Raw genomic sequence first — 25,436 nt, 5'->3', positions numbered from 1 at the left:
AGAGAAGGGAAATTTGTGAGAAAAATCCTCTTTGGGGAATACATCCATACCTCCCCTTCCCTGGCAGAAAAATCTATTCACCACATTTCTTAAGCAGCTTCAATGCGTTAGACACTGTTCTAGGTGTGGGGCAGAGCAGTGGGGAAAACAAACAAAGCACAAATCCTTCCTTGGAAGTTTACATTCGGGGTGGTGGGCAGGGTGAGGGAGAGACAGACCATATATAAATAAGAGAATAGAGGATGTCGGGTAAGGCAACAGAAAAAAACAATTAAGCAAAGGGAGGGGAGAGAATAATAGGAGACAAAATGAGTTAAAATATTTGGGAAGACCTCACAATAAGGTTTCATGTAAGCCAAGGAGGAGAAAAAGCAAATTCTTTGGATTATCTGGAGAAAGAGTGTTCTAAAACAGAGGAAATAGCAAGTGCAAAAACCCATATGTGGGAGTATATCTTGCCATGTTCCAGGAATAACAAGGAAATCAATGTGGTTGGAATGGAGTGATCAAAAATGAGAGTAGGGCTTCCCTGGTGGTGCAGTGGTTGAGAGTCCGCCTGACGATGCAGGGGACACGGGTTCGTGCCCCGGTCCAGGAAGATCCCACATGCCGCAGAGCGGCTGGGCCCGTGAGCCATGGCCGCTGAGTCTGCGCGTCCGGAGCCTGTGCTCCGCAACGGGAGAGGCCACAACAGTGAGAGGCCCGCGGACCGCAAAAAAAAAAAAAAAAAAAAAAATGAGAGTAGCCAGGAGTGGGATAGAGGGATGAGGGAGTGAGTCACTCAGGGACTAATAGGCCCTAAAAGCATTTTGGTCTTTACTCAGAGATGAGAAGCCAATGGAGGGTTTTGAGTGGAAGAACGATGATGATTCAACTTAACTTTAAAAAGAAGCATTCTGGCAGCTGTGGTCAGCATAATAATGCTCCTCTGAACCTTCAGAAGACCTCTGAATCTTGACATGCTTCTACTACTGCAATCTGACACTGTTTTAATGTGTTGATTCTCTACTAAACCATGAGATTCCTGAAGAGAAAGACTGACTTATTCTTCTTCAGTGACTTAAACATAATAGATAATCAATATTTATTAGATGAATAAATAGAATATTTCCACCAGAAACCTGGTGTGGGTGAGATAAGACAACTTATCTTCTCATCAGAACTGATCACCAAGCATTAGGTTAAGAAACTTTACCATTACTGAAGAAATGAAAACAGATGTCATTTTAACAATAACATCTTTTTTTTATTGAAGTATAGTTGATTTACAATATTGGGTTAATTTCTGCTGCACAGCAAGGTGATTCAGTTATACATATATATATCTTTTTTATATTCTTTTCCATTATCTCAGGATATTGAATATAGTTCCCTGTGCTACACAGTAGGATCTTGTTGTTTATCCATTCTATATAATAATAACATCTTATATTTAAATTTCCAGACTTATGAAACTTAAACTTGTCTCTCACATTTATGATTTTGACACGCTGGGATGATATATACATAATTAACTTTCCACTTTATGACACGTCTCTCAATAAAACTCTCAGTTCTTCACTATCATATTTCCTATTAATAAAAGTCTAGAAATGACTAATGTTTGCTCTTCTGCCTCTGAAACAGTTCACTTACCGATGTGATCACATTAATATTATAAACTCCTGCTGGAGAATGTTTATTTGGTTTAGCAAATGGAATACAATACTTCTCGGTTTTCTCATCCACTCTGTAACAAAAGCAACAAAAAAATTTGCGTTAGACCCAGCAGTAATTATTTTTTTCAAGCACAAAATCAAAAGACCCAGCACCAAGTGACATGCAGTTTAATCAGAATTTAATGCCTATTCTTAAACATACGATGCTCACAGATCTGGTGAAACACTTTGTCCTTTACCACTACCCTCATATGCCTCCCACCCAGCCTTCAATGCCAATAAATTACCTTCCTTTCTGCGAAATTCCCAACAGGAGCTCCTTTGTACAATTACATGCCCACAGCCATGCCATGAAGCAGCAGACGCTCAAAACCAATTATCTCTTTTATAATGAAAAACTCCTTTTGTGTTATTAGACTAAATAGCTATAGATTCCTTCACCTTAAATAATACAACCTTATTTTCTTAGGACTCAGGTAAATTTTTTGATCAAATGCTAATCATTTTTATCACATTAGCCAAGAAGTCTTTTGAAACAGTAACCTGACAAGAATGAATAGGATTCAGAAACCTGAGAGTAATAATACATGTGGCTGAATTGATAAATATTTGCAATTTGTAAAGATGTCCTTTCCTTAAACAACATTTTATTCTTATTTTCATACCTGTATGAAATGGGAGCCACTGCAGGAAGGTTGTACGTAAGTGGAGGAATTGCCATGCCTGGATTTCTTGTGTGGCCCACGCTGCCATTGCTGCAATCTCGGAGGCTTGTTGAAGGCACTGTTTTGATGTGGCTCATCCCATTGTCATTGAGACAGCTGGCATTTGAAGCTCGACTGACTTTTTCAACTTTTTCTCCATCCATTTTTGATCCTTTTATTTTAAATGCTTTAGAATCCTTAATTTTGGGATCAGCATTTGTATCCTGTTACAAAAATGTTAATAACATTAATGATCTGAGGAGAATGAAAAATCACCTTTCCCTATAAAGTACTTTATCAACGAAAGCAGAATTCCAGAGATATCACCCTTTTTAAAAAAAATTTTTGGCTGCGCTGTGCAGCATGTGAGATCTTAGTTCCCTGACCAGAGATCAAACCAGGGCCCCCTGCATTGGAAGTCTTAACCACTGGACTGACAGGGAAGTCCGAGATATCACCTTCTTGTGCTCCAGTTTTTCTTATTCTACCTATGGAATTATAATTAAACCCGGGATTCTCAGTGAGATATCTATTTCAAATGAAAATGAAATTCACATTAGCTCTGAGATATATATATATATATATCAGATTTAATGATATACACACATATCACATTTATATTTCAGTGGAAAACAATGGAAGAGGACTCAAACATGCTTGCTTTTGTTCTCATATATTTAGAGTCAGGGAGCACAGAATTGAGGACTCTTTCTTCTTTGGGTTCACTTGAGAAAATGGGAGTAGGTTGGTGGTAGATTTGAATTATCTTACCAAGAACAGATTCTGGATAAATTACCAAGAAAAGTAAACTTCAAATAAATTGAGTACCCAAATCTCAATTTTTAGATGCTCTGCTTTATATAAAATTCTAAAAATTATATTTTTCTTTCCTATCATTTAAGGCAAAAAAGTGGTGTGTGTATGGGTTTGTGTCCATGTGTTTGCATGTGGGTGTGCACACATGTGTCTAAATGCTCTTGGATGAGTGTGATTTCCTGACAAGCCCTATTGCACAGACTGGCATACAGTAGGCATTCAGTACATGATATGCTAAGATTTTTTTTAAACAGGTAATGTCTACAGGAAAGATACATTTTTACAAGTAAGCTAAAAGTTAACTTGTTAGCCACTCAGGAAACTTTTAAGATCTTCATTATTCCCTGCCCTCCACCCCCCAAATTTAAGGATATATTAAATTTAAAACTTAATACACATTAAAACATGGAAATTTACCTGTACCACAAGTGTTTTTCTCTCTTCACCCAAGGAATCATCTTTTTCCTTTTCCTTCTTTCTGTTTTGGGGTTTTTTAGATAAAGAAATGTTTCTGGCATCTTTCTGTACTTTTAACTGCAGTGCCTGAGAAAACCTACATAAAAATACATTTGTCAATAAAATAAGATTGTATGAGACAGATAAATCTAGAAAAAAAATGGTTTTCAAGATATTTATTTTTAAAAATTGAGTATTAAACTCAACTGTGTTATTCAAAACAAGAAATGAGGTAGTCTGCAGAACTGGGAATCCCTGAGAACATTTCAGGAGGTTCACGAGGTCAAAGCTCTTATCCTATTACGAAGGCGACTTCTTTTTCACCATGTTGACATTTGCACTGATGGTATAAAAAGCAGTGGGGGGCAAAATTGCAGGTGCCTTACCAAGAATTGAAGCAGTGGCACCAAACTTTACTAGCAGTTATTGTATCCTTCCTAGCCACACATTCTCAGGTTAAAAGGGGTGGGGGGCAGTTTTGTTTAAGAATGTCCCTGATGGAGCAGTAAAAAATATATATATTTATTTAATTAAATCGAAACCCCTGAACATATCTTTTTCCACATTCTGTGTGATAAAATAGGAATATGCATAAAGTACCTCTGCTACAAATCAAAGTGCAATGGCTGTCTGAAGAAAAGCACTTGTGTAACTGGTTGAGATACAAGCTAAACTAGCCACTTTTTTCATGGGACAACATTATTACTTGAAAGACTGACAGAAAAAAAATTATTATTATTATTCAGACTTGGGGTATTCAGCAGATATTTTCTTTTAAAAAAATGAACAAAGGAGATTGTTACCTCAAGGAAAACAACTGATAATATTTGCATCAATGATAAAATTCAAATTTTTATGCAAAATTAGAATTCTATTCAACTTGTCTCCACTACCATGAACTTAGCAGATTCCTAATACTAAAGACTTTTCTGATGAGAGAGAATATGACTTTTTGATATTGTATAATGAAATGTCAACATTTTAAAGCTCTGCATAACTTAGCAAAACAATATTTTCCAAATGACTAATGCATCATGCTAGAAAAGCACGCATGGGTAAAATGTCAATTCAAAGTGCAAGTTAGACAAGTGGATTTTAATGTAACGGGATAAGAAGTTCATTGGTATGGTTTCAGATTCCACAATGCAAGCAACGTTAAAGAAACTACCACTGTCAGTTTTGGTATAGAATCAAAGAAGAATATCCACAGTAATCTAAAAGAGCTATTAAAATACTCTTTCATTTTCCAACTACATATTTGTATAAGGCCAGAGTTTCTCCACTTATTTCAACCAAAACAACATATCACAACTAATCGAATGCAGAAGCAAATATGAGAACCCAGCTATCTTTTATTCAGCTAGATAGTAAATAGATTTGCAAAAATATAAAGCAATGTCATTGCCACTCATCTCACTACTTTCTGTTTTGTCAGCTGCACTGATGCCAGCAGCTGGAACAGCACAGGAGACCATGTCAGCCGCTCTGGCACCTACAGGTTTGGCACATGAAGGTCTCCAGCACATCAGCAGTGTCAGCAGTGTCATAGGACTGGGTGTGGTATGAGTTCAGCAGCAACAGGAGATGGCACCATTGCAAATGCATCAGCACCCAAGATGATGTCATCACACAGCTGGTAGCAACACAGAAATCAGTGACCTGAGTGGTAGATGTCACCAGGGGGAGACAGAAAGAAAGCATGAAGGGACTGCTTCGTGAAAACCAAGAGCCCTAATTTACTGAATGCAGGGGACCACTCTTAGGAATGCATTATTGCTAAGGGTGAATGGAAGTAGGGTGGTAAATATTTGAGCTCCTGTAATAGTAGGTGGGTAGAGTAATAAGAGAAATACTGTTTGTTACTGTTATATACTGTTATGAGGGTCTTACTTTAACTCTAGGTTGGTATGACCTAGAAAACACAGTAATATACCTCTCAGCAAATCCATCCATATGAAAGAAATCATGGTGCAGGAGCTCAGCACAGAAGGGCCTTTTGTCTGGGTCAATATGTAAGCATTTCTGGGAAACCAAGGAATACATACAGTTCATATCAAAGAAAAACTGCCTACATTTACATTTCTAAGTATAGAAAATTCCTTTTCACAGTCAATGAATTTTAAACATCTATAATAAATGATAAAGAATAAAGCACAAATCTAGACAATGACTACCAATGATTGCTAATATCACAAAAAGAAAGAACACCAGACATTCAGTGTCTCTGGACAGAAATATACAAACCTCTTATGAAGTAGTCCTGCCAAAAAATCAACCCGATTCTGATCAAGCTCTAGCTCTGCTGTGAGTTTATACAAAATACAGGACACAAAGGAACATATTAAAGTACACTATGTGGAAAATTCTAAGGGACAAACAACGTATTTTCTTTAACAGATAAATGGCAAGGTTTAAACAAAAAACAGAGATAAAGAAGAGCTCATAGATTAGGAATCTTAAAAGACATATCAACCAATTGCGAACTCTAGTCTTCACGTGGATCCTAATTCAAACTATAAAATGAAATTTTAAGAAAATTAATGAAATTTTGAGCACTGATTAGATATTTTATGGTATTAAAGAATTTTTGTGGATTTTTAAAATTTAAAGTACTTACAGAATGGAAGGGAAAGAACCTACTCTGTCTTATTACTGTGCTACATACTTGACATAGATGATTTTATTTTATCTATGTTCTTTCATTTTATTATAGATTTTATTATATCTTGTTCTGATTCAATGGAACCACTCACTGCCAGTAAGAATAGAAGGGACTTATCAATAAATAGCTTTAAATGAACAAGAAAATTCTACAAATAATTAAGGCATTTATAAGTGAAATAATATAATATCTGGAATTTGCTTCAAAATACTCCAAAAAAAAAAAGTTGCTGAGTGTGTGGACAGGATAGATGAAATATTTTCCAAATATTGTTAATTGTTGTAGCTAATGACTAGCTCGTGAGGGTTCATTACACCACTGCTTTTTCTACTTTCTTTTCTATGTTTGAGATTTCTTATAATAAAATGTTTAAAAAGTTATATGATTCTACCACAAGGGAATAAAGTTGGACAATATTGTTTTACCTTTATTCCCTTTAAATCTCTTCACAGACAGATCATAAAGCTTGTCTCAATGAAAAATATTTGTATCTGTTAGATTATGTAGAAAAATAACAATGTATTATTCTAAGAACTTGTTATAATTAGTTATAAGCTTACTAAGCTTTTTTTAAATGAGTTATTTAAAGAAGTAAAAAAGCAAAAAATATCTTGGGTAAATGTTATGTGACCCTGCTCTTTTAGAGATACTTAGTTTATCAACACTTTTGGACAATCCTAACTAATAAGAAATTTTTGAGCTAATAATTCCAAAAGGTCCACTTTTAGAGACAATTTGATCCAGTGAGAATCTCCCTAATGTCTTCCTCAATCAAATACAAGGCAAAGGTGATGATCATTTAAAAATTAGCTTCAGTGAATCTAGTGGTTAAGCAAAAGCCCCTTTTTAACAATACACTACAGGCCATGATCCTATGCCTTAGACTCTAATATTTTCCTGCTTTTCTACCCTTCTTTTTATTTTCTTAACCTATTTTTCTTCTCTTTTCCACTTACACAAGGCTTGCATTTTAAATGTTAAACATTAAAAACATGTCATTATGAGAATGTTTTCACACTTAAGACTTGCCAGATAATATGAAATCGTTTCTTAAAACAAGAAAAATTTTCAGGTCTTTATCTCTGAAGTCCCTCCATCCCCACGCCCACCAAATAAAACTCTTAAAATGTACAAAAATTTAAATCATCAGAGGAAACTGCTGTCCTAAAAGATCAACTGGACAAGAAAAAAAGAAGCGAAAGTCAAATCTCCATAATGTAAATTCCCTGTCAGAAAGTGCAAAGAAAAAGTACGATTACCTTTGCTAAATCTATCACAACTTCAGGGAGCCTGGGATAGCGTCTTTCAAGAGGAACCGTTTCTTTGATTTCAGCCAACCTTACTCCAGCAAACACAGGATTTTTATAAAACAGCTCCTGATGTCTTGGAATGAGATTACCTGGCAGTGAGAATGGCACACATCTCTGTCATTACGCATCATGGGACAGACGGCGTGGAGTAGAGATGAGTGTAACACAGCTTGTAGAGCGGGGACTCTCTCCGCATGCAAAAATAACCGAACACAACAGTGCTCTTATTGTGGTGGCGCCTGGCAGTCTTTAGGTGGCTTTGACATAAGTCAACGCAAAAGAAATTAACATTCTTATTTCAACATACTCATTCAGGAAAGTTCACACGCTACTATACATAGAACTGAAGACAAAGGGAGCATAGGAAAAGCACAGGTAAAGAACATTGCATAATTTCTTAGATATAAGTACCAGCACTGCATTTCTAACTACAAAGCATAAAGTGCTGGCCAAAGATGAAAATATTAATAGTCATATGGTCAGAATCTAATCTAGATAAATAAGTTCCACTCTTTAAGAATTTAATTTTTGCCCAGTGTATCTGTATCTAAGGGCTGATTTGATCACTTTTATCTTTTCTCTCAACTGTAATACCTAACCTAATATAAAATATATATGAAAATTCTGCTATAAGAAACCATTGTATTGTTTATTGAACTTCTAACCTGGAAACTAAAATCTAAGAGTTAAATAATCCTCAAGTAATTACCCATTATTTCCATTTTACAAACTCCATCACCCAACAGAAAGTTGATATTTCAACAAATGTAAGATGACTTTGATAGTCTAGTTTTGAAATTCTGTCCAAAGCACTAGCAACAAAAGTCAGAACTGCAGCAAGATTAAATTACTTTGGAACGGGCTTCCCTGGTGGCGCAGTGGTTGAGAGTCCGCCTGCCGATCCAGGGGACACACGTTCATGCCCCGGTCCGGGAAGATCCCACATGCCGCAGAGCGGCTGGGCCCGTGAGCCATGGCCGCTGAGCCTGCGCGTCTGGAGCCCGTGCTCCGCAACGGGAGAGGCCACAGCAGTGAGAGGCCCGCGTACCGCAAAAAAAAAAAAAAAAAAAAAAATTACTTTGGAAGTCCCTGTGTCTCTCAGTTTGAAGATGAGAAAGAGCGTAATAGTCATATAACACCAAATGCTTGCTGACCCAAAGATAAGATGATCATTTGTATTCTCTCTACAAATGATGATTTGTAGAGTGATTTATTGAATGCAAAAGTGCAGAGAGAATGTACAGTGTTTGCTCTTTGCTTTAGCGGGGGAGTTGGCAGGAGGGCAGGTGAGAGCATGATTAGGACAATATGTCAGATAGACAAAAGCCAGACTGAGAATGACTGAATATATATAAAGAGAGAGATAGATGAGCTTTTCCTATTTGCTCCCTACACCCATTGAAAACACGTATCATCTTTAATGTACCAACAGCTTGTAAAATAAATATAAACAAACAAAAACATAGGGAAAAAATCACTAAAATTTAAAATGCAGACATATAATCTTACCCAAACACACCATAATACGGTATAGCTGATCGATATCAGAATCTCCAGGAAAAAGGGGTTCCCCCATGAGCATTTCAGTTACCAGACAGCCAATGGCCCACACATCAACAGCCCTGAAAGAAAAGCAATGTGGTATAAAACCTGGCATCCTAATATGCTTACTATGACTGAATCTGTTCTGCATATTACTATTTGGTATTCTTGGTACTGAAAAAAGTAGTAGTAAGCCTTAGATTACTCTACAAAATACATTTCCCTATAAACTTAAAGTATTAATTTCCAATTTTACATAAATCAAATTTCCAGAAACTTCAATCATGTGACATGAGGGAAAAGACTTCTGAAGAGTCAAAACAGTTTGTTGTTAAGTATACTTTATTCTGAAAATAAGCCTTTTGGGTTTCCATTCAGTGGCTATTCATTTTTTGTTCACACATAATTTTGACAAGGTTCCTCAGTCTATCCCACTATATGCTGAAAACAGCATACCAGAAGGAGATGGATGTTGCGAACACAAACAACAAGGAGAACTGAAAGCTAATAGGGGGAAATAGAAAAACTGTCTTAAAAATTGGTCACAAAAACTTAAAGAATATTCCGGCATCATTACCATAGGGACAACTACCTTGAAATTGCTTAACGTCATAGTGGAATTATAACATGGTACAAAAGTGACAGTATGGCGGTAAAATGAGAGCTCAGAGTACTTAAGAAAATATTAAATGACATGTACTCTGGAAACAGAGAAATTGCAAAAAATATTTTAGAACGATTTCTATCAAAATCAGTAAAACTTCCAATCCCTTCTTCTTTGAAGAATTCATTTATGAAGATGATTTATGTTTTTAAAACTATTCACTCAGTTCCATTTCTACCCTCACCCTTGCCCGTGCTACTTTGCCTCATTGCAAGTGTCAGACTTACCCGGTTAATGTTACCTCTCTTTACAAGTGATAAATATACCTATTTCTAACTTACTATTAAAAACAGACCACTTACCTTGATTTCCCTACCTTTAAAATAATTATACTCACGCCAACTTTTTTCAAAGGGGAAGCACCAAAAATGTTTACAAATAACTTTATAAATTTCTCTAAACTGAAAACTTCCTTTCAGTGTTAGAGGGATCTTTCATCATATTAAAAACATGTTCCATTTTATCAAGGAAGAGAGTTAAATCTGCCCTACCCACCGCCCACCTTGCTGATGTCTTACTTGCCATACTTGACATCACCAACCAATAGTTCTGGAGCTCTGTACCATCGGGTTGCCACATAATCAGTATAAACCTCCCCAGGAGCTGCCAGTGTCCGTGCAAATCCAAAATCACATAACTTGACAACACCAGACTGGGAGACTAATATATTCTCTGGCTTTATATCTCTGTGTATGATCTAAGACAAAAAGCAGAGTATGACATACATTGGCACATCACGTTAAGCAAACTAATTATTTTTGAGCACCTGTCATATGCAGGGCACTGTTTTTGTCCCTATAATAAGTACAAATAAAAGCCTATAAAACTGTTCCTGGCTTTAAAGAACCTGGGACCTAGTTGGGAAAAAAAGAACATTTATGCTTACAATTTTATTTAAACGATCAAAGATATTGGATGAAATATATATTATTAATTACCAAATCAATTGCTCTGATAAGGACTGCTCTCAAGACTAAGAGAGTAAAGCTGTCATTGAAGACTGGGCTGGTCAGGGAAAATTTCTGTGGAAAAGGGTGGGCTCTAAGACAGGTCTTTAACACTAGAATGACCTGGATAAATGTGGAAATGAAAGGGCAATCCAAGTGAGGGTAACAAAAAGAGCAAAAGAGTGAAGATGGGAATAGATCAGGAGATGCTGGGGAAATGTTTTTTCTGGAGTAGAGGTTATGTACTAGGTTTTGCCTCAGCTGCCACTCTGGGAAGTCTGAGCGTGTGTCAGGGCCATGGGAACCCATGGAAGTGACATGACCAACAAGGTGTTTAAAGAAGATGTTGGCCATGAACAAGGTAAAGCGGAGAGGGGGACTAGAAGTGGGGAGAAGAGCAGTGGGACAACTAGGAGGTGATAAGGGCCTAAACTGGTCTGGTGCTCAAAGGAATGGAAAGGAAGAGGTGCAGTGTAGAAATATTTTAAATCAAGAATCAACAGAATTTAGGAAGTAATCTCAGATATTTTACTTAAACCTGGGAATCTAAAAGAACAGTGGGTCCATTACCAAAAATAGAAAAGTCTGGAAAAACTTAGGTTTGATTAAGAATAATTAGTAGTTTAGTTTTAGCCATATAGGCTTTTAAGTGGATTTCTGAGTACCCAAGTGGAGGCACTCATCAAGCAAGTATAAATGTAAAGAGGCTAAAACAAGGTCAGTTGGTTATGATTTCTAAGAGAGAGACTATGGAAGGAGAAAACAGGACACTGGCAGACAATGTTAAAAATTCTAAAGCTGGGCAAAACAAATTATTAGGCCTAGTTCTCTAATATAAGTAAACTGTATTTTGAAATTTTAAAAAATATATTTATTGTAAACTCAGAGGACCAGCATCCTAATTGGCATTGCTGAGCATTTTGCATAAGCTGCCAATTTCTATTACATCCTAGACATCCATGGTAAAGGTGACAGGGCCAGCCCCACATCTATCATTAGCATTTGTTATTTTTATAATCACACAAAAAACGTCATTTAAAATATTTCGTAAAACTGGCAGAATCACTGTGTTAGTTATTTTATACTTTGTGTCATTTTACCTAGAACTGCTCTTCTGGTTTTTTAATTAATTAATTAATTTAGTTAGTTAGTTTTGGCTGCGTTGGGTCTTCGTTGCTGCACACAGGCTTTCTCTAGTTGCGGTGAGCGGGGGCTACTCTTCGTTGTGGAACGTGGGCTTCTCATTGTGGTGGCTTCTCTTGTTGCAGAGCATGGGCTCTAGAGCACAGGCTTCAGTAGTTGTAGCTCATGGGCTCTAGAGCACAGGCTCAGTAGTTGTGGCGCGTGGGCTTAGTTGCTTCATGGCATGTGGGATCTTCCCGGACCAGGGCTCGAACCTGTGTCCCCTGCATTGGCAGGTGGATTCTTAACCACTGCGTCACCAGGGAAGTCCCCTAGAATTGCTTTTATATGATTCTCAAAGGATATAAAATTGTTGTGATAGACAACAGAGTAATAGCAGGGATTTTCATATTTCACATCTAGGCAAGAGAATCTGAACGAACAAATAAGTAGATTCTTACATGTATGTATCTGCCAAAACTCATTACTTAAAGTTTGTGCATTTCACTCAGTAAATGTTACCTCAAAAAAAAAATCTGCAAACTCTAGTTAATGATATGCAGAGCTGAAGTATTTAGAGTTGAAGTCTGAAACTTACTTTAAAAAAATGCATAAATAAGACAGATTAATAAGTAGATAAATGGATGAACAGATAAATAAATATGTCATAAAACAAATATAGGAAAGTGTTAACAAGTATAGAATTCAGCAGTAGGTATATGGGTGTCCATTGTACACTCTTCTAAATTTTCAACTTTTTAAATAATTGTTTAAACTAAACACTTACATTGTGACTGTGACAAAATCCAATTCCATTGATAATCTGAAACAAATACTTTTGAGCTAGTTGGTAGTCTAGTCCATTTGGAAAGAGCTCCAAGTCATCAAGAACTGTATGGTCAACAAATTCAAAGACTAGGTACCATCGCTTTCTTTTCTTACACACTTCCAACAGATTCACGAGATTTTCATGCCTCAGTTGCTGTTATAAAAAGAAAAATACAAAACAGTTTTTACAAGATCAAATTACTAGTAATTAGTCGCAGTCTAAAAGAGATCTTAGCATAAGAAAAACATAAATAAAATGCATAAACGGTATAAATTCTGAAAATATATTTTGGTTTTTATTTATTTATTTATTTATTTTGCGGTACGCGGGCCTCTCACCGCTGTGGCCTCTCCCATTGCGGAGCACAGGCTCCGGATGCACAGGCCCAGCGGCCATGGCTCACGGGCCCAGCCACTCTGCAGCATGTGGGATCTTCCCGGACCGGGGCATGAACCCGTGTCCCCTGCATCAGCAGGCGGACTTTCAACCAATGCACCACCAGGGAAGCCCTGGTTTTTAAATTAGAGTCAAAAAGACCATACTACTTTATTCTCCTCTCAGAGAACACAACAAAGCCAATGAGAAAAAGAAATGTAGCTCCATCTTTGATGAAACTAAGAATGATTTATGACCCCTACCCACAGCAAACGAGGTGGCACTGTGAAGGTCAAACAGGAGTCTAGGAAGATACCAAGAGATCATCTGTGGCTACAAAGCTGGCAGAGCAGAGTTTTCCAAAGTTGGTGGCATACCCTGAAAAGAAAAACAACAACAACAAAAACAAAAAACCTTCTTTGGTATAATGAGAACAGGGTTCATAGACTGTCAGTGAAAACATCCCTAGAACTGAATGGCACCAGGGAACAGGGGGGGAGGGCGTCTGAATAATCACATAGGAACTCATTTGCTGGAAACAATCTGTCAGTGAAGCCAAGTGGAAGGCAAAACAATTCATTATGAACACATCTGCAACTACAAGTTTCAGAGAAATTAAGGATAACATAAGTCAATCCCACACTCAGGCTTGTGTTGTAAGGAAAATCATTGTGAACCATGGTGGATTCCTGCTAGCCTGGAACAAGACCACAGGTTTTCCTGAAAATGAACCTCCTACAAATAGCTGGTCCAGGAGGGGCTCACTTTGTTACAAGATAAGAAACAATCAAAAAGGAACTGATCCAGTCTCTATTCAAAGATACTACAAGAAAAGAGAAGGAAACACAAATGGCAGATGAACACTTACCAGGAAATGTTGCCTCTTTTTTTTTTTTTTGGCCACACCACGCAGCTTGCGGGATCTTAGTTACCCGAGCAGGGATCGAACCCGAGCCCTCGGCAGTGAAACCACAGAATCCTAACCACCAGATCGCCAGGAAATTCACTGTTGCCTCTTTTTTTTTTTTTTTTTTTTTTTGCATTACGTGGGCTTCTCACTGCTGTGGCCTCTCCCGTTGCGGAGCACAGGCTCTGGACGCGCAGGCCCAGCAGCCATGGCTCACGGGCCTAGCCGCTCCGCGGCATGTGGGATCTTCCCAGACCGGGGCACGAACCCGTGTCCCCTGCATCGGCAGGCGGACTCTCAACCACTGCGCCACCAGGGAAGCCCTGTTGCCTCTTTTTTAAAGAGGAGGAAACTACTAGAATACAGTCCTCAAAATCCTCAAGGAAAGAAAGAAAATTTATACCCCAAAAAAATTGTCATTCAAGAAAAAGACAGGGGCTTCCCTGGTGGCGCAGTGGTTGAGAGTCTGCCTGCCGATGCAGGGGACACGGGTTCGTGCCACGGAGCAGCTGGGCCTGTGAGCCATGGCTGCTGAGCCTGCCCATCCGGAGCCTGTGCTCCGCAACGGGAGAGGCCACAACAGTGAGAGGCCCACATGTCGCAAAAAAAAAAAAAAAAAAGAAAAAGACAGCAGAGAAAATTTTCTGAACATGAGTAGTAAATCCATTAGTGCAGGACTAAGTGTTATACAAATGTGGGTATCACAGTTACAAAATAGAAAGTGAATATTTAAAACCTAACAATGTACAAATGATACTAGCAACAAACTTAGGAGAATGAAGAGAAGATGCAAACAAAATAAGAGAGTATGAAAAAAAAAAGAGAGTATGTATGTGGATTTCCTTGCCAATGGGACAGAATTATATTTTTGACCTGAAAATTTTAATTATAAGGTTTAATTATATTTACAGGTTTAATGGTAAGCACTAAGGTAAAGAAGATAGCTTCTAAAATCAGATGGTGGATGAACGGGAGAGAGGAGGAAACAGAAATATAATAATTACTTTACAAAGGATTAACTATATTATATAACTCTATAGTTATAAAGGTAACAAAAAGTACAAAATAAAACCTTTCCAACAAAGTATAATTTATAATTGTTATTTAATATTTTATGTAAAAGTTAATCTTCTGAAGACTCAGGGAAATCATTGTAGATTAAAATAAGAAATAAAGATTTTCATTTATAAGAAAAAAAAAAACCTTTCCAAATTACCAAAGGAAACACGTCCAATGTTTAAAAAGTAATTAGGGACTTCCCTGGTGGCAGAGAGGTTAAGAATCCACCTGCCAATGCAGGGGACACAGGATCGAGCCCTGGTCCGGGAAGATCCCACATGCCACAGAACAACTAAGCCCATGTGCCACAACTACTGAGCCTGCACTCTAGAGCCCACAAGGCACAACTACTGACCCCTTGTGCCACAACTACTGAAGCCCACGTGCCTGGAGCCCGTGCACCACAACAAGAGAAGCCACCACAATGAGAAGCCTGCGCACGGCAACAAAGAGTAGCCCCCGCTCACCACAACTAGAAAAAGCCTGCGCTCAGCAACAAAGACCTAACACAGCCAAAAATAAATTTTTTTAAAAGTAGACTACATAGAAAAATATTTTTAAAGTAGTAATAAAATACATAATATTATAAATAATAATAACTAACCCCTACATAGTGCTTACTATGTTCCATTACCTAAAGCACAAAAACCCTATACAATAGTTGCAATTATTATCCTGTTTTACAGATGAGGAAACTAAAGCACATAGAGGTTAAGTAACTTGTTCAAGGTCACACAGCAATAACTGGTAGAGGAGGATTAAAACCCAGGAATTGTAGCCTCTGTCTTTTCCTGAAAAGATTTCAGTTTTGTTTAGTTCCTCCTTCATGTCCAGAACATCTGCCTTATAAACACACCCAGACCTGCAGCTGACTTGCATACAAAATATTTAGATTTCTTATTCTTAACCAGTAAACCATTCTGACTCTAGAGGGGAAAAAAAGGAAAACTAAGACCAAACTTATGTTACATCATAACTATAAACGGGCTAAACTTAGCTATTAAAACAAAAGATTCCAGGTTGGATCACAAAGCGCTTTCCAAATATATTAAGTGAATTAATGCATATCCATACAATGAAATAAAATGCAGCAGTTAAAAAGAACAAGGCGGGCTTCCCTGGTGGCGCAGTGGTTGAGAGTCTGCCTGTCGATGCAGGGGACACGGGTTCGTGCCCCAGTCCGGGACAATCCCACATGCCGTGGAGCGGCTAGGCCTGTGAGCCATGGCCACTGAGCCTGCGCGTCTGGAGCCTGTGCTCCGCAACGGGAGAGGCCACAGCAGTGAGAGGCCCACATACAGCAAACAAAACAAAACAAAACAAAACAAAAAGAACAAGGCAGTTTTATGTCCACGGGTATGCAATAATCACTAAGCTACATTAAGTGGAAAAAAGGCAAGATGCAGGTCAGTGTGTAGAATATGCTGCCATTTGATATATGTACACACACCAGAATTCCTCTGATGGATACAGTTGCTTATGGAAGGTATAACTAAATAGCTGGTACACAAAGGTGGCAGGGAAATACATTTTAACTTTATAGCATATTCATATGTTACCTTTTCAAAAATTAAAATAAGTAGATAAATAAAATTTGTATCAGTGTGTTAAAAGATAAACACGCTAAAATTGACAAGAGTTTATTTGAGCAAACATTGATTTGAACTGGGCAGCATGATACTGAAAGAGGTTAGGAACATTCTACTGGTAGAAGCTAAGGGAAAGGGTTTGCCTGGTGGTACAGTGGTTAAGAATCCGCCTGCCAATGCAGGGGACACGGGTTCGAGCCCTGGTCCAGGAAGATCCCACATGCTGCAGAGCAACTAAGCCCCTGTGTCACCACTACTGAGCCTGCACTCTAGAGCCTGTAAGCCACAACGACTGAGCCCTCGCGCCACAACAACTGAAGCCCGCATACGTAGAGCCTGTGCTCTGCAACAAGAGAAGCCACCGCAATGAGAAGCCTGCCTGCCACAACGAAGAGTAGCCCCCGCTTGCCACAACTAGAGAAAGGCCACGCGCAGCAACGAAGACCCAACGCAGCCATAAATAAATAAATAAATAAATTTATTTTAAAAAGAAAGAAAAGAAGCTAAGGGAAAGGCTTTTATAGGGCAGACATGGAAGCAAAGCAAGTAAATTATTTGATTGGTTCCAGCTTAAGTGGTTGCTTTACTTGGGAAAGCCTAGTTGACTGTTTGTGACTGGTTGTGCTTAACTTACAATGTCTTAACCTTGAGCATTTACAGGAATTGAGTCTGACTTAGGTTTCCTTTGATTTGTTTACATAGGGTGCCAAGGCATTAGAGCCACCTTAGTCTAGTGGCCTATTGTTTCACTTGGATTTTTATTATAAGTACACACACACACACACACACAAACTTCTAGTAAACTTAAATTTTAATAGGTATGTAGAGAATTCCCTGGCGGTCCAGTGGTTAGGACTCCACACTTTCACTGCTGGGGGCCCAGGTTCAATCCCTGGTCGAGGAACTAAGATTCTGCAAGCCTCGCGGCCAAAAAATTAAAACATAATAAAATAATAAAAGGTATGCAGACTTCCGGTTTCCTGTTCCACATGTAAGGAGTTTGGAAGTCTCCACTCCATCCTAACAAGTAAAAAACTGAGTAGACTAAAAAATCAACAACTCCTTTTGGATTCATAAGAGATGAGAGGACATCTCATCTCTTATGAGGACATCTCAAACCACCGGCTCCAAGACTGGAGAGACAAACCAGCAAACACAGGGAGTCTCTGCTTCCTGGAATAGAGACTCACGAGGGCAAAGCTCTGTGGGAACCAATGCCAAGGTAGGAAAACCTGAACTGCAATGGATAAGTTACCGGAAGCTCAATGTGGCCAAGCCCGAGAGTTAAAAACTTCAGGGAAACCCTGTCACAGGGGCATCCAAACAACACTGTAAGATGTTATTTCTAGGAGCTCAGCCAAGTTCCCATAGTAAATTTCATAGAAGAATCTCCTTCAGCTTTCACAGGGAGAGGAAAAAAGGAAACATTTGGAAAAATGCCACAGCACTCTGTCCTTAACAAGGTCTGCCCTTGGGGGGAACTAGTTAAGCAGAGCCTAACCAGCTGAGGAAGGGAGACAGCCAACTCCAGCCTACTGTAGCCATCCTATCCCACCTAAGGAGGGGAGAAAAAACCTGAAGAACACTTGTAAAGTTCACAGGCTAGCGGCATAGGCTCACTGAAAGACTGAGACCTAATCATGGCACAACAGAACACTTCCCTTCCTCCAACCTCACCCCCACATTACTAAAAGCCTATTTACACACTTCCTTTTACCTGGTACATCATGCCCAGCTCGAAGAAAAAAATTACAAGGCATACCAAAAGACAAAAACCACTATTTGAAGACACAGAAAAATCATCAAAAGCAGACATGGCAGGGATGTAGGAATTATCAGACCAAGAATTTAAAACAACTATGATTAATATGCTTAGGGCTCTAATGGGTAAAGTAGACAGCAGGCATGAACAGATGGGCAATGTAAGCAGAGAGATGGAAATCCTAAAAAAGAATCAAAAGAAATGCTGGAGGTTAAAAAAACAAAAAACAGGGACTTCCCTGGCGGTCCAGTGGTTAAGACTCTGCGCTTCCAGTGCAGGCAGCCTGGGTTTGATCTCTGGTCAGGGAACTAGATCCTGCATGCCGCAACTAAGGAGCCCGCATGCGGCAACTAAGAGCTCTCGTGCCTCAACTAAGACCCGGCGCAGCCAAATAAATAAATAAAAATTAAAAAATAAGGAAAATTTAAGAAACAAAAGCACTCTAACAAAATAAGAATGCCTTTGATTGGCTTATTGTTAGACTGGACACAACTGATGAAAGAATCTCTGAGCTAGAGGATATCTGAGTAGAACGCTCAAAAACCAAAAAGGGAAGAGAACAAGGACTGAAAATCTTCTTAAGCATATAGAAATAGACCTAAGATGATAGCGAGGAATTACTGGGTCAAAATCAATAACAGGAGAACTCAGAGAATTAATCTCAGGACTCAAAGCTGATTTTGCTATGAAGTAACAGATATGGAACTGAGGTTAGATTTTTGTGTCCTCTTGGGACTAAGAGGGAAGGAAGAGTCAAGTCTAAATGCCTTGCAAAGGCGGGGTCTTTCAGAAAACACCTCCAGTTTGAGCTGGGACCCTAAGGACTAAACCTTCCCCAGTGAAAATGAACAGAAATGAACCAGTCCAGGCTTCACATCACCTGTACCTTGAATTTGGATTAACATACTAGACTGGGAGCATCCCCATGCACCTGGCAGAAGCAAATGAATATCCTCTCTGGAAGAAGATAACTTTTATCTATCTTAGCCTCAAAACATTTCTACAAATAAATTTCCAAAAACAATATTCAATATAAACAGTAATGGAGAACACAGAAAACAAGACACTCTAAGCAAGTACTTTGAACTTACTGAGGAGGCCCTGGGCTGGTAGTGTGCCTGTGCCAGGACAGGGAAAATTTAATGTAGATCAGTGTTAACTAGTAAAGGCAGTTAATCCCTAAGAGGGGTAAGAGGAATCCAAGGGATATGTAAAAATATAGCAGGGGCTTCCCTGGTGGCACAGTGGTTAAGAATCCGCCTACCAGTGCAGTGGACACGGGTTCAAGCCCTGGTTCGGGAAGATCTCACATGCCATGGAGCAACTAAGCCCGTGCGCCACAACTACTGAGCCTGCGCTCTAGAGCCCATGAGCCACAACTACTGAATCCACGTGCCACAACTACTGAGCCTGCGCTCTCGAGCCCACAAGCCACAGCTACTGAAGCCCGTGTGCCTAGAGCCCATGCTCTGCAACAAGAGAAGCTACCACAATGAGAGGCCCGTGCACCGCAACAAAGAGTAGCCCCCGCTCGCCGCAACTAGAGAAAAGCCCATGAGCAGCAACAAAGACCCAACGCAGCCAAAAATAAATATATATATATATATATATTTTTTTTAAAAGAAACTCAGGAATAATTGATAAATAGTGGAAAAGATAAATATTAGGTATTTATTCGAAGGAATAAAATCTTACATAGCATATATTCAGATCACAGGGCAATTGGGTCAAAAGTAAATAACCAAGGAGAAAAACCTAGAAATTTTCCACATGTTTGGCAATTAAGGAAAATGAGAAAATATTTTGAACTGCTAATCAAAATTTCTAGGATACATACCAAGCTGTTCTTAGAAGAAAAGTTATAACCTTAAATGCATATATGAGAAAAATAAAACCTAGAAATTAAAGAAGTAAGCATATAACTCAGAAGTTTAGGAAAAAAACTGTAAAATAAACCCAAAATAAGTAGAAGGTATGAAATACTAAAGAACAAAAATTAATGAAATAGAAAAGAAATACACAACAGGGAAGATCAACAAAGCCAAACATTGGTTCTTTCTAAAGATAAATAAAATTGATAAACTTCAGGTTAGACTGATGGGGGGTTGGTGGCGGGAGGTAGTTAACATAGCAGGTCTGAGACTTTTATCCCTAGAAAGTTGGCTTGCAAAGTGAGCCCTTGTTCGCTACCTGGGTACTTGGATTTCAGAAGTGTTCCTTCATTTCCAGAACTGATAAAGTGGCTCACTGTGTAAACAATATGGTTTATGCTGAATACCTGCATTTCTTCTGAGAGTCTGGGATTTTGTTATGAGCCAGGCAGGGGGTACCTCTGTGACAAGGCCCCAGGAAAATTCTGGGCACTGAGTCTCTAATGAATTTCCTTGGTAGACAATATTTTACACATGTTGTCATAACTGATTGCTGGAGGAAATAAGTGCATCCTGTGTTAATCCACTGGAAGAAAAGTGACAGGTTTCCTCTGGAATTCACCCCATGTGCCTTTTCCCTGTGCTGATTTTCCTTTATATCTTTTCTCTGTAATAAATCATAGCCAAGAGTACAACTGTTTGCTGCGTGCTGTGAGTTCTAGTGAATCATCAAACCTTGGGTTGGTCTTAGAGACCTCCAACACAGTTGTTGGCAAATAGATAGATAGATAGGCAGATAAGAGAGAAGCAACAAATAATTTTAAAATCATGTTTATATTCATGAGATAAATGAATATGTATATGTAATCTTGTTGTTTACTGCCAAAAAAGAAGAAATTTATACTTTAAACCAAGTTATGGAAATAAAACAAATATAAAAACAGCATTTAAAAAAAATTACTGTCACTCAAGAAACAACTCATTTTTTTTCAATTCAATATATGTGATAACTTACCTTTAGTAACTTGATTTCTCGCATAGCAATTTTTTTAACCATTTGGTCATCATCACTTTCTAAGAACTTCTTGATGGCCACAATTCTTCCACTATCTTTATTCCTACACTTCATCACCATTCCATAGCTCCCTTCTCCAACCAATCCTAGGTACTCATATTTTTCCATTTTAATTAAAAACCAGTAGGAATTTTTCTTGCTGTGGAAACCAAAACATAGAGTTAATTATGTTGAGTATATTAATTTCCTTCACCCTCCCAAATTAATTCTTCCACACCTGTTTTCCATATTAGAGCAGACACTGCATCGATGGTTGTCCTGTGTAATGTTTCTGCATCTAAGTTATGTCAAAATATTCACATACATTTCATAATAGACAAGGTAAATGGAATTGAAGCCATTAACTTCAAATTTAAATTACTAAATGTCATGTTAATGAAATTTCAATATATTTATAATTAAGATAAAGCAATACTTGAACTATTATACAAAACAATAACAGTTTACTTTAGAAAAACACAATTCCTTTTCACTTTAAGGTGAAAAAGGCACAAGTGAATTTGGTTACAGTGAAGATAAAATTTATTTTTTTACATCAGGTTTAAAAGATCAAAGTTGAGGATCTTTATGCGCTTTCTAGTCTATTGGGAAAAATATTACCAAGTTAACACTAACAACTTCTGATCAACTATTTTTCTTTACTTTTATTACCATAGTAATTAAATTCCTATATTGAACATATAAAATAACAGCAATGATATCACAGTATGTAAGCAGATTTTTAATAGTTAAATGTTAGTTTACCAAATACAGTATTTCAAAAATCTTTTTAATGATTAATCACTATAAGTATGATTATTTGAATTTTGTGTTTAGAATTCTTTAACATCCCATTATATGACATTTTCTGGATGAAGGCAGTCCTAACAAAATCTTTCTTACTTTACTAATAATTGGTGAAGGACCAGCAATCATTCCACTACATATTTTGGTATAGCAAGAAACTTTTCAGCCCAGATACGGTTAGATTTTACTTCATAAGTTTTGATCGCCATGAAATATAAAAGCTAATAAACTACAACTTCAAAGTTAAATTTATTTTTACAATCTGATTTTGAAATTAAATTCCAGAAGCAAAGAATAAAAAATATTTCTGTTAATCCGAACATGGTTCTAAAAGTTTGGGGGGGAAAAGAATAGTCTACTGGTAACTATATATTCAAATGATGATTCATAGTTGAATTTTTTTTAACCTGACAATATAAAAACACTCATTCATAAAACTTGGAAAGAAAAAAAATTCTTACCTATAACATTAGTAGTGTACCTACAGCAATCTAAAATTAATTTACCCAGATTGTGAATTATGATGTTTTCCTTCTTCCCTATTGGTACACTGATGACAAAGACAAAACAAATATCCTCTTTGTTCTAGCAAACTGTGATAATCCGATGTATACAATACATTTTCAACAGTTTACATTTGACAATTTAGGGGATATATATATATAATTATTATATATATAATATATATATATATATAGCTATATATTATATAGTATATATACATGGAAAGTCAGAAGACTGATCTTCGGAAGGGAGAAAATAAATAAATCCCAGTCAACACCAACCCAATTATTTCATTATTTTACTACCAGCTTTGATAGTAGGTTCTACTATAAACTGTTTACAGAACAGTGTCTCTGACACTAACTGTCTATACATTTGACATTTTAACTTCCATTTAACCTTTATTAACTATTTTTAAATAAAATGACAGTGTTTGAAAAAATATTCTCAATGTAATTCTCTCTCTCCTTTAATTTTTTTTTTACTTCCACTAAAACAGCATATTTTATTAAGGACTAGACTTTAGGCTTATCATACCAAGGACAAAAATAGCAGGAATCTATAACCTGGATCATTTTAAAACATTTGCTGTTAGTGTTCTCAATATTTGGAAATGCAAAGTGAACACAGTTAAAATTACCTTAAGCATGTCTAAGAGGTTCTGAAGCATGTCACAAGCTAACATTCTGCAAGTTGACTACTCCAAGTGTATTCTCCCACCAACTGCACATTTGGTCACAGCACACTGAACACACCTGTTTTTTCAAGTGGCACTTCCCACAAATACTTTAAAAGTATCAAGGCTTAAAAAGCCTCTTGTTTCCTGAAACAGTTACTCATAAACCATAACTTCTCATGCCTTCTACTTGGGAATGTTAAGGGTTATACAAACTAAAAGGAAACCTGGCCAATTGTCAATGTGGTAGTTCTGGACATGTGCCATGGAAGCATATGGTTCTCATACTAATAATTTAGATAATAAAAAAATTCTATTTTTTATTTTGTTAAAGACAGGTTGAAATCTCTTATAGATAAAAGAACGAGATAATAGAAGCTTTCAAAAGTATTATACTTACTGCTTCTTTTAAATCCTTTGGCGTGGAAATACCCAAAGGTTTTCAACTTGGAAACAAAATTGAGGTGAAATGCATCTCGTTCTCAGGTCTAAAAGATGCTGACTAGCAAACTAGCAATTCTACTGCTGTCGCGATTTCTTCCGCAGACACAGTCAGGGATCCCAGGTGAAGCAGGCAGGGAGGCAGACTGGCCTCAACCCACCGCAAGTTCACACTCAGGAGGACCGCGGGACGCAAACTGTCGTCGTCAAGGCAACGACCTCACTCAGTCCCCAACCATAGGCACAAAGTCTCCAGAGAGGAAAGGCCGGGGTCTAAATGCGTCCACGGCAGGCACCAATACCTGTTAAGGCCAAGGCCTGTAGGGAAGTTAGCTGGGGTGCTAGGGCACCGCCTCCCAGCTCGTAAGGCGCCCGGTCCCTGGAGTCTGTGAACCTGCTCGGCTCTAGCTAGCCCTGGGCCAAGGCGTTGGCCACCAAGCTCCAAGGGGCGGATCCTCACCAGTCCGGGCCCGCCCCCGAGTGCGCCGAGCCTCCCGTGTTCTGATTGGCTGGGTTCTGTCGTCGAGATCTCTGATTGGCTTAGCTCCAACCACCCATCCAGTTCACCTGGGGCTTGGCTCAGGCTCTGATCACTGACGTGCAGACGCCAGCATCAGCACACACCTACCTTCTCAAGTAAGGAAGCACCTTTCTGCCTTCACCAGGAGACCGCTTTTCGCGACTGAGGACAAGAGGCGATTCTGGTGCTCACGGGGAGGCTAAAAGTGGTGGTGGTTTTGTAGGATTGGGTGAAAATGGAAGGGGGTGACCGTGCAAAGAGCGCGATGAAGGGTTCTTCAGGCTCCTCGGCTGGGCCGGGGAGTGGGCTCTGAAGCCCCTCAACCGGGAAGGTTCGGGCTTGACGGCGATTCGACGCTTCCTTTCCGGTCTGGGCAGTGGGGTCAGTCTGCCAGGTAGGAGATGAGGGTGACAGTCTAGGAGGTGATTAGTAGGCGAGGCAAGGTGAAAGTAGGTAAATGATGACAGAACTGGCGTTTGAAGGGACCCTGGGGAGGACAGCCTGGGCAATGAAAGTGAGGGAAATACTTGGAGATAACGGAAGGGGAAGAGAGGACATGAATGGAATAAGAGAAAAAGGGCTAAGACGGTTGGAGAACTAAAAGACATGAGCAATACTGGCATATGACAGACAACCAAATAGGGTGCAGCTGGGAATGCGATGTTTAAGGCACAGACCAACTCAATCCATGATTAGGCAAGACTGGTAGGTCAGAATCATGCACATGCTGAAGTCACACAAGAAACAGGGCTTTCCTCATATTCAAGGAATTTGGGGTTTAAGCCATACTCTGCAGTAAGGAAGCCTTAAGCACTCAGTTATTTTCATGTTAAATCATAAAAACTAACCATTTTGTACTTCTATTTGGTATCCATAATACCATGATCCAGTTAGGAGAGTGTCCTGGATAGCATGTATTTATACCCATAGTCAATATTAAGGTATTAATTCCTTCTTGTATACAAAGAAATAAACATTCTGGTTTATAAATAAGCTTTTGTGAGTTTGCTTAGAATGAATTAATCTTGCAGTGCCGGATCACCTTGATCGAACTGCTTAAAATCCAGTTCCTGAAACTGTAATAATGAGGACCAGACCTGGGACCTGGATATGAATAGAATATAATTCTTTAGTTAATGCAAGATGTAATTAGCTCTATCC

The 25,436-nt window shown here is 38.3% G+C and overlaps 1 protein-coding gene across 1 annotated transcript in view; it reads right to left on the bottom strand.

Annotated features, from left to right (window-relative positions):
- Positions 1-21,456, bottom strand: part of CDKL2 (cyclin dependent kinase like 2) — a gene marked incomplete at its 5' end in the record, with an annotated part of 31,100 nt that extends 9,644 nt beyond the window's left edge. The window contains 9 exons of the mRNA XM_079709526.1: positions 1,636-1,729; positions 2,324-2,586; positions 3,596-3,731; positions 5,568-5,656; positions 7,556-7,695; positions 9,116-9,228; positions 10,331-10,509; positions 12,669-12,863; positions 21,289-21,456. Of these exons, the coding sequence (XP_079565652.1) occupies positions 1,636-1,729; positions 2,324-2,586; positions 3,596-3,731; positions 5,568-5,656; positions 7,556-7,695; positions 9,116-9,228; positions 10,331-10,509; positions 12,669-12,863; positions 21,289-21,456 (1,377 nt within the window). The remainder of the gene's footprint in view (positions 1-1,635; positions 1,730-2,323; positions 2,587-3,595; positions 3,732-5,567; positions 5,657-7,555; positions 7,696-9,115; positions 9,229-10,330; positions 10,510-12,668; positions 12,864-21,288) is intronic.
- Between the last annotated feature and the right edge of the window lie 3,980 nt (positions 21,457-25,436).

The sequence above is a fragment of the Hyperoodon ampullatus genome (assembly GCF_949752795.1).
Source record: "Hyperoodon ampullatus genome assembly, chromosome: 1".
Lineage (NCBI taxonomy): Eukaryota > Metazoa > Chordata > Mammalia > Artiodactyla > Ziphiidae > Hyperoodon > Hyperoodon ampullatus.
The sequence above is the reverse complement of the archived record's forward strand: the minus strand, read 5'-3'. Positions and strand labels throughout refer to the sequence as shown.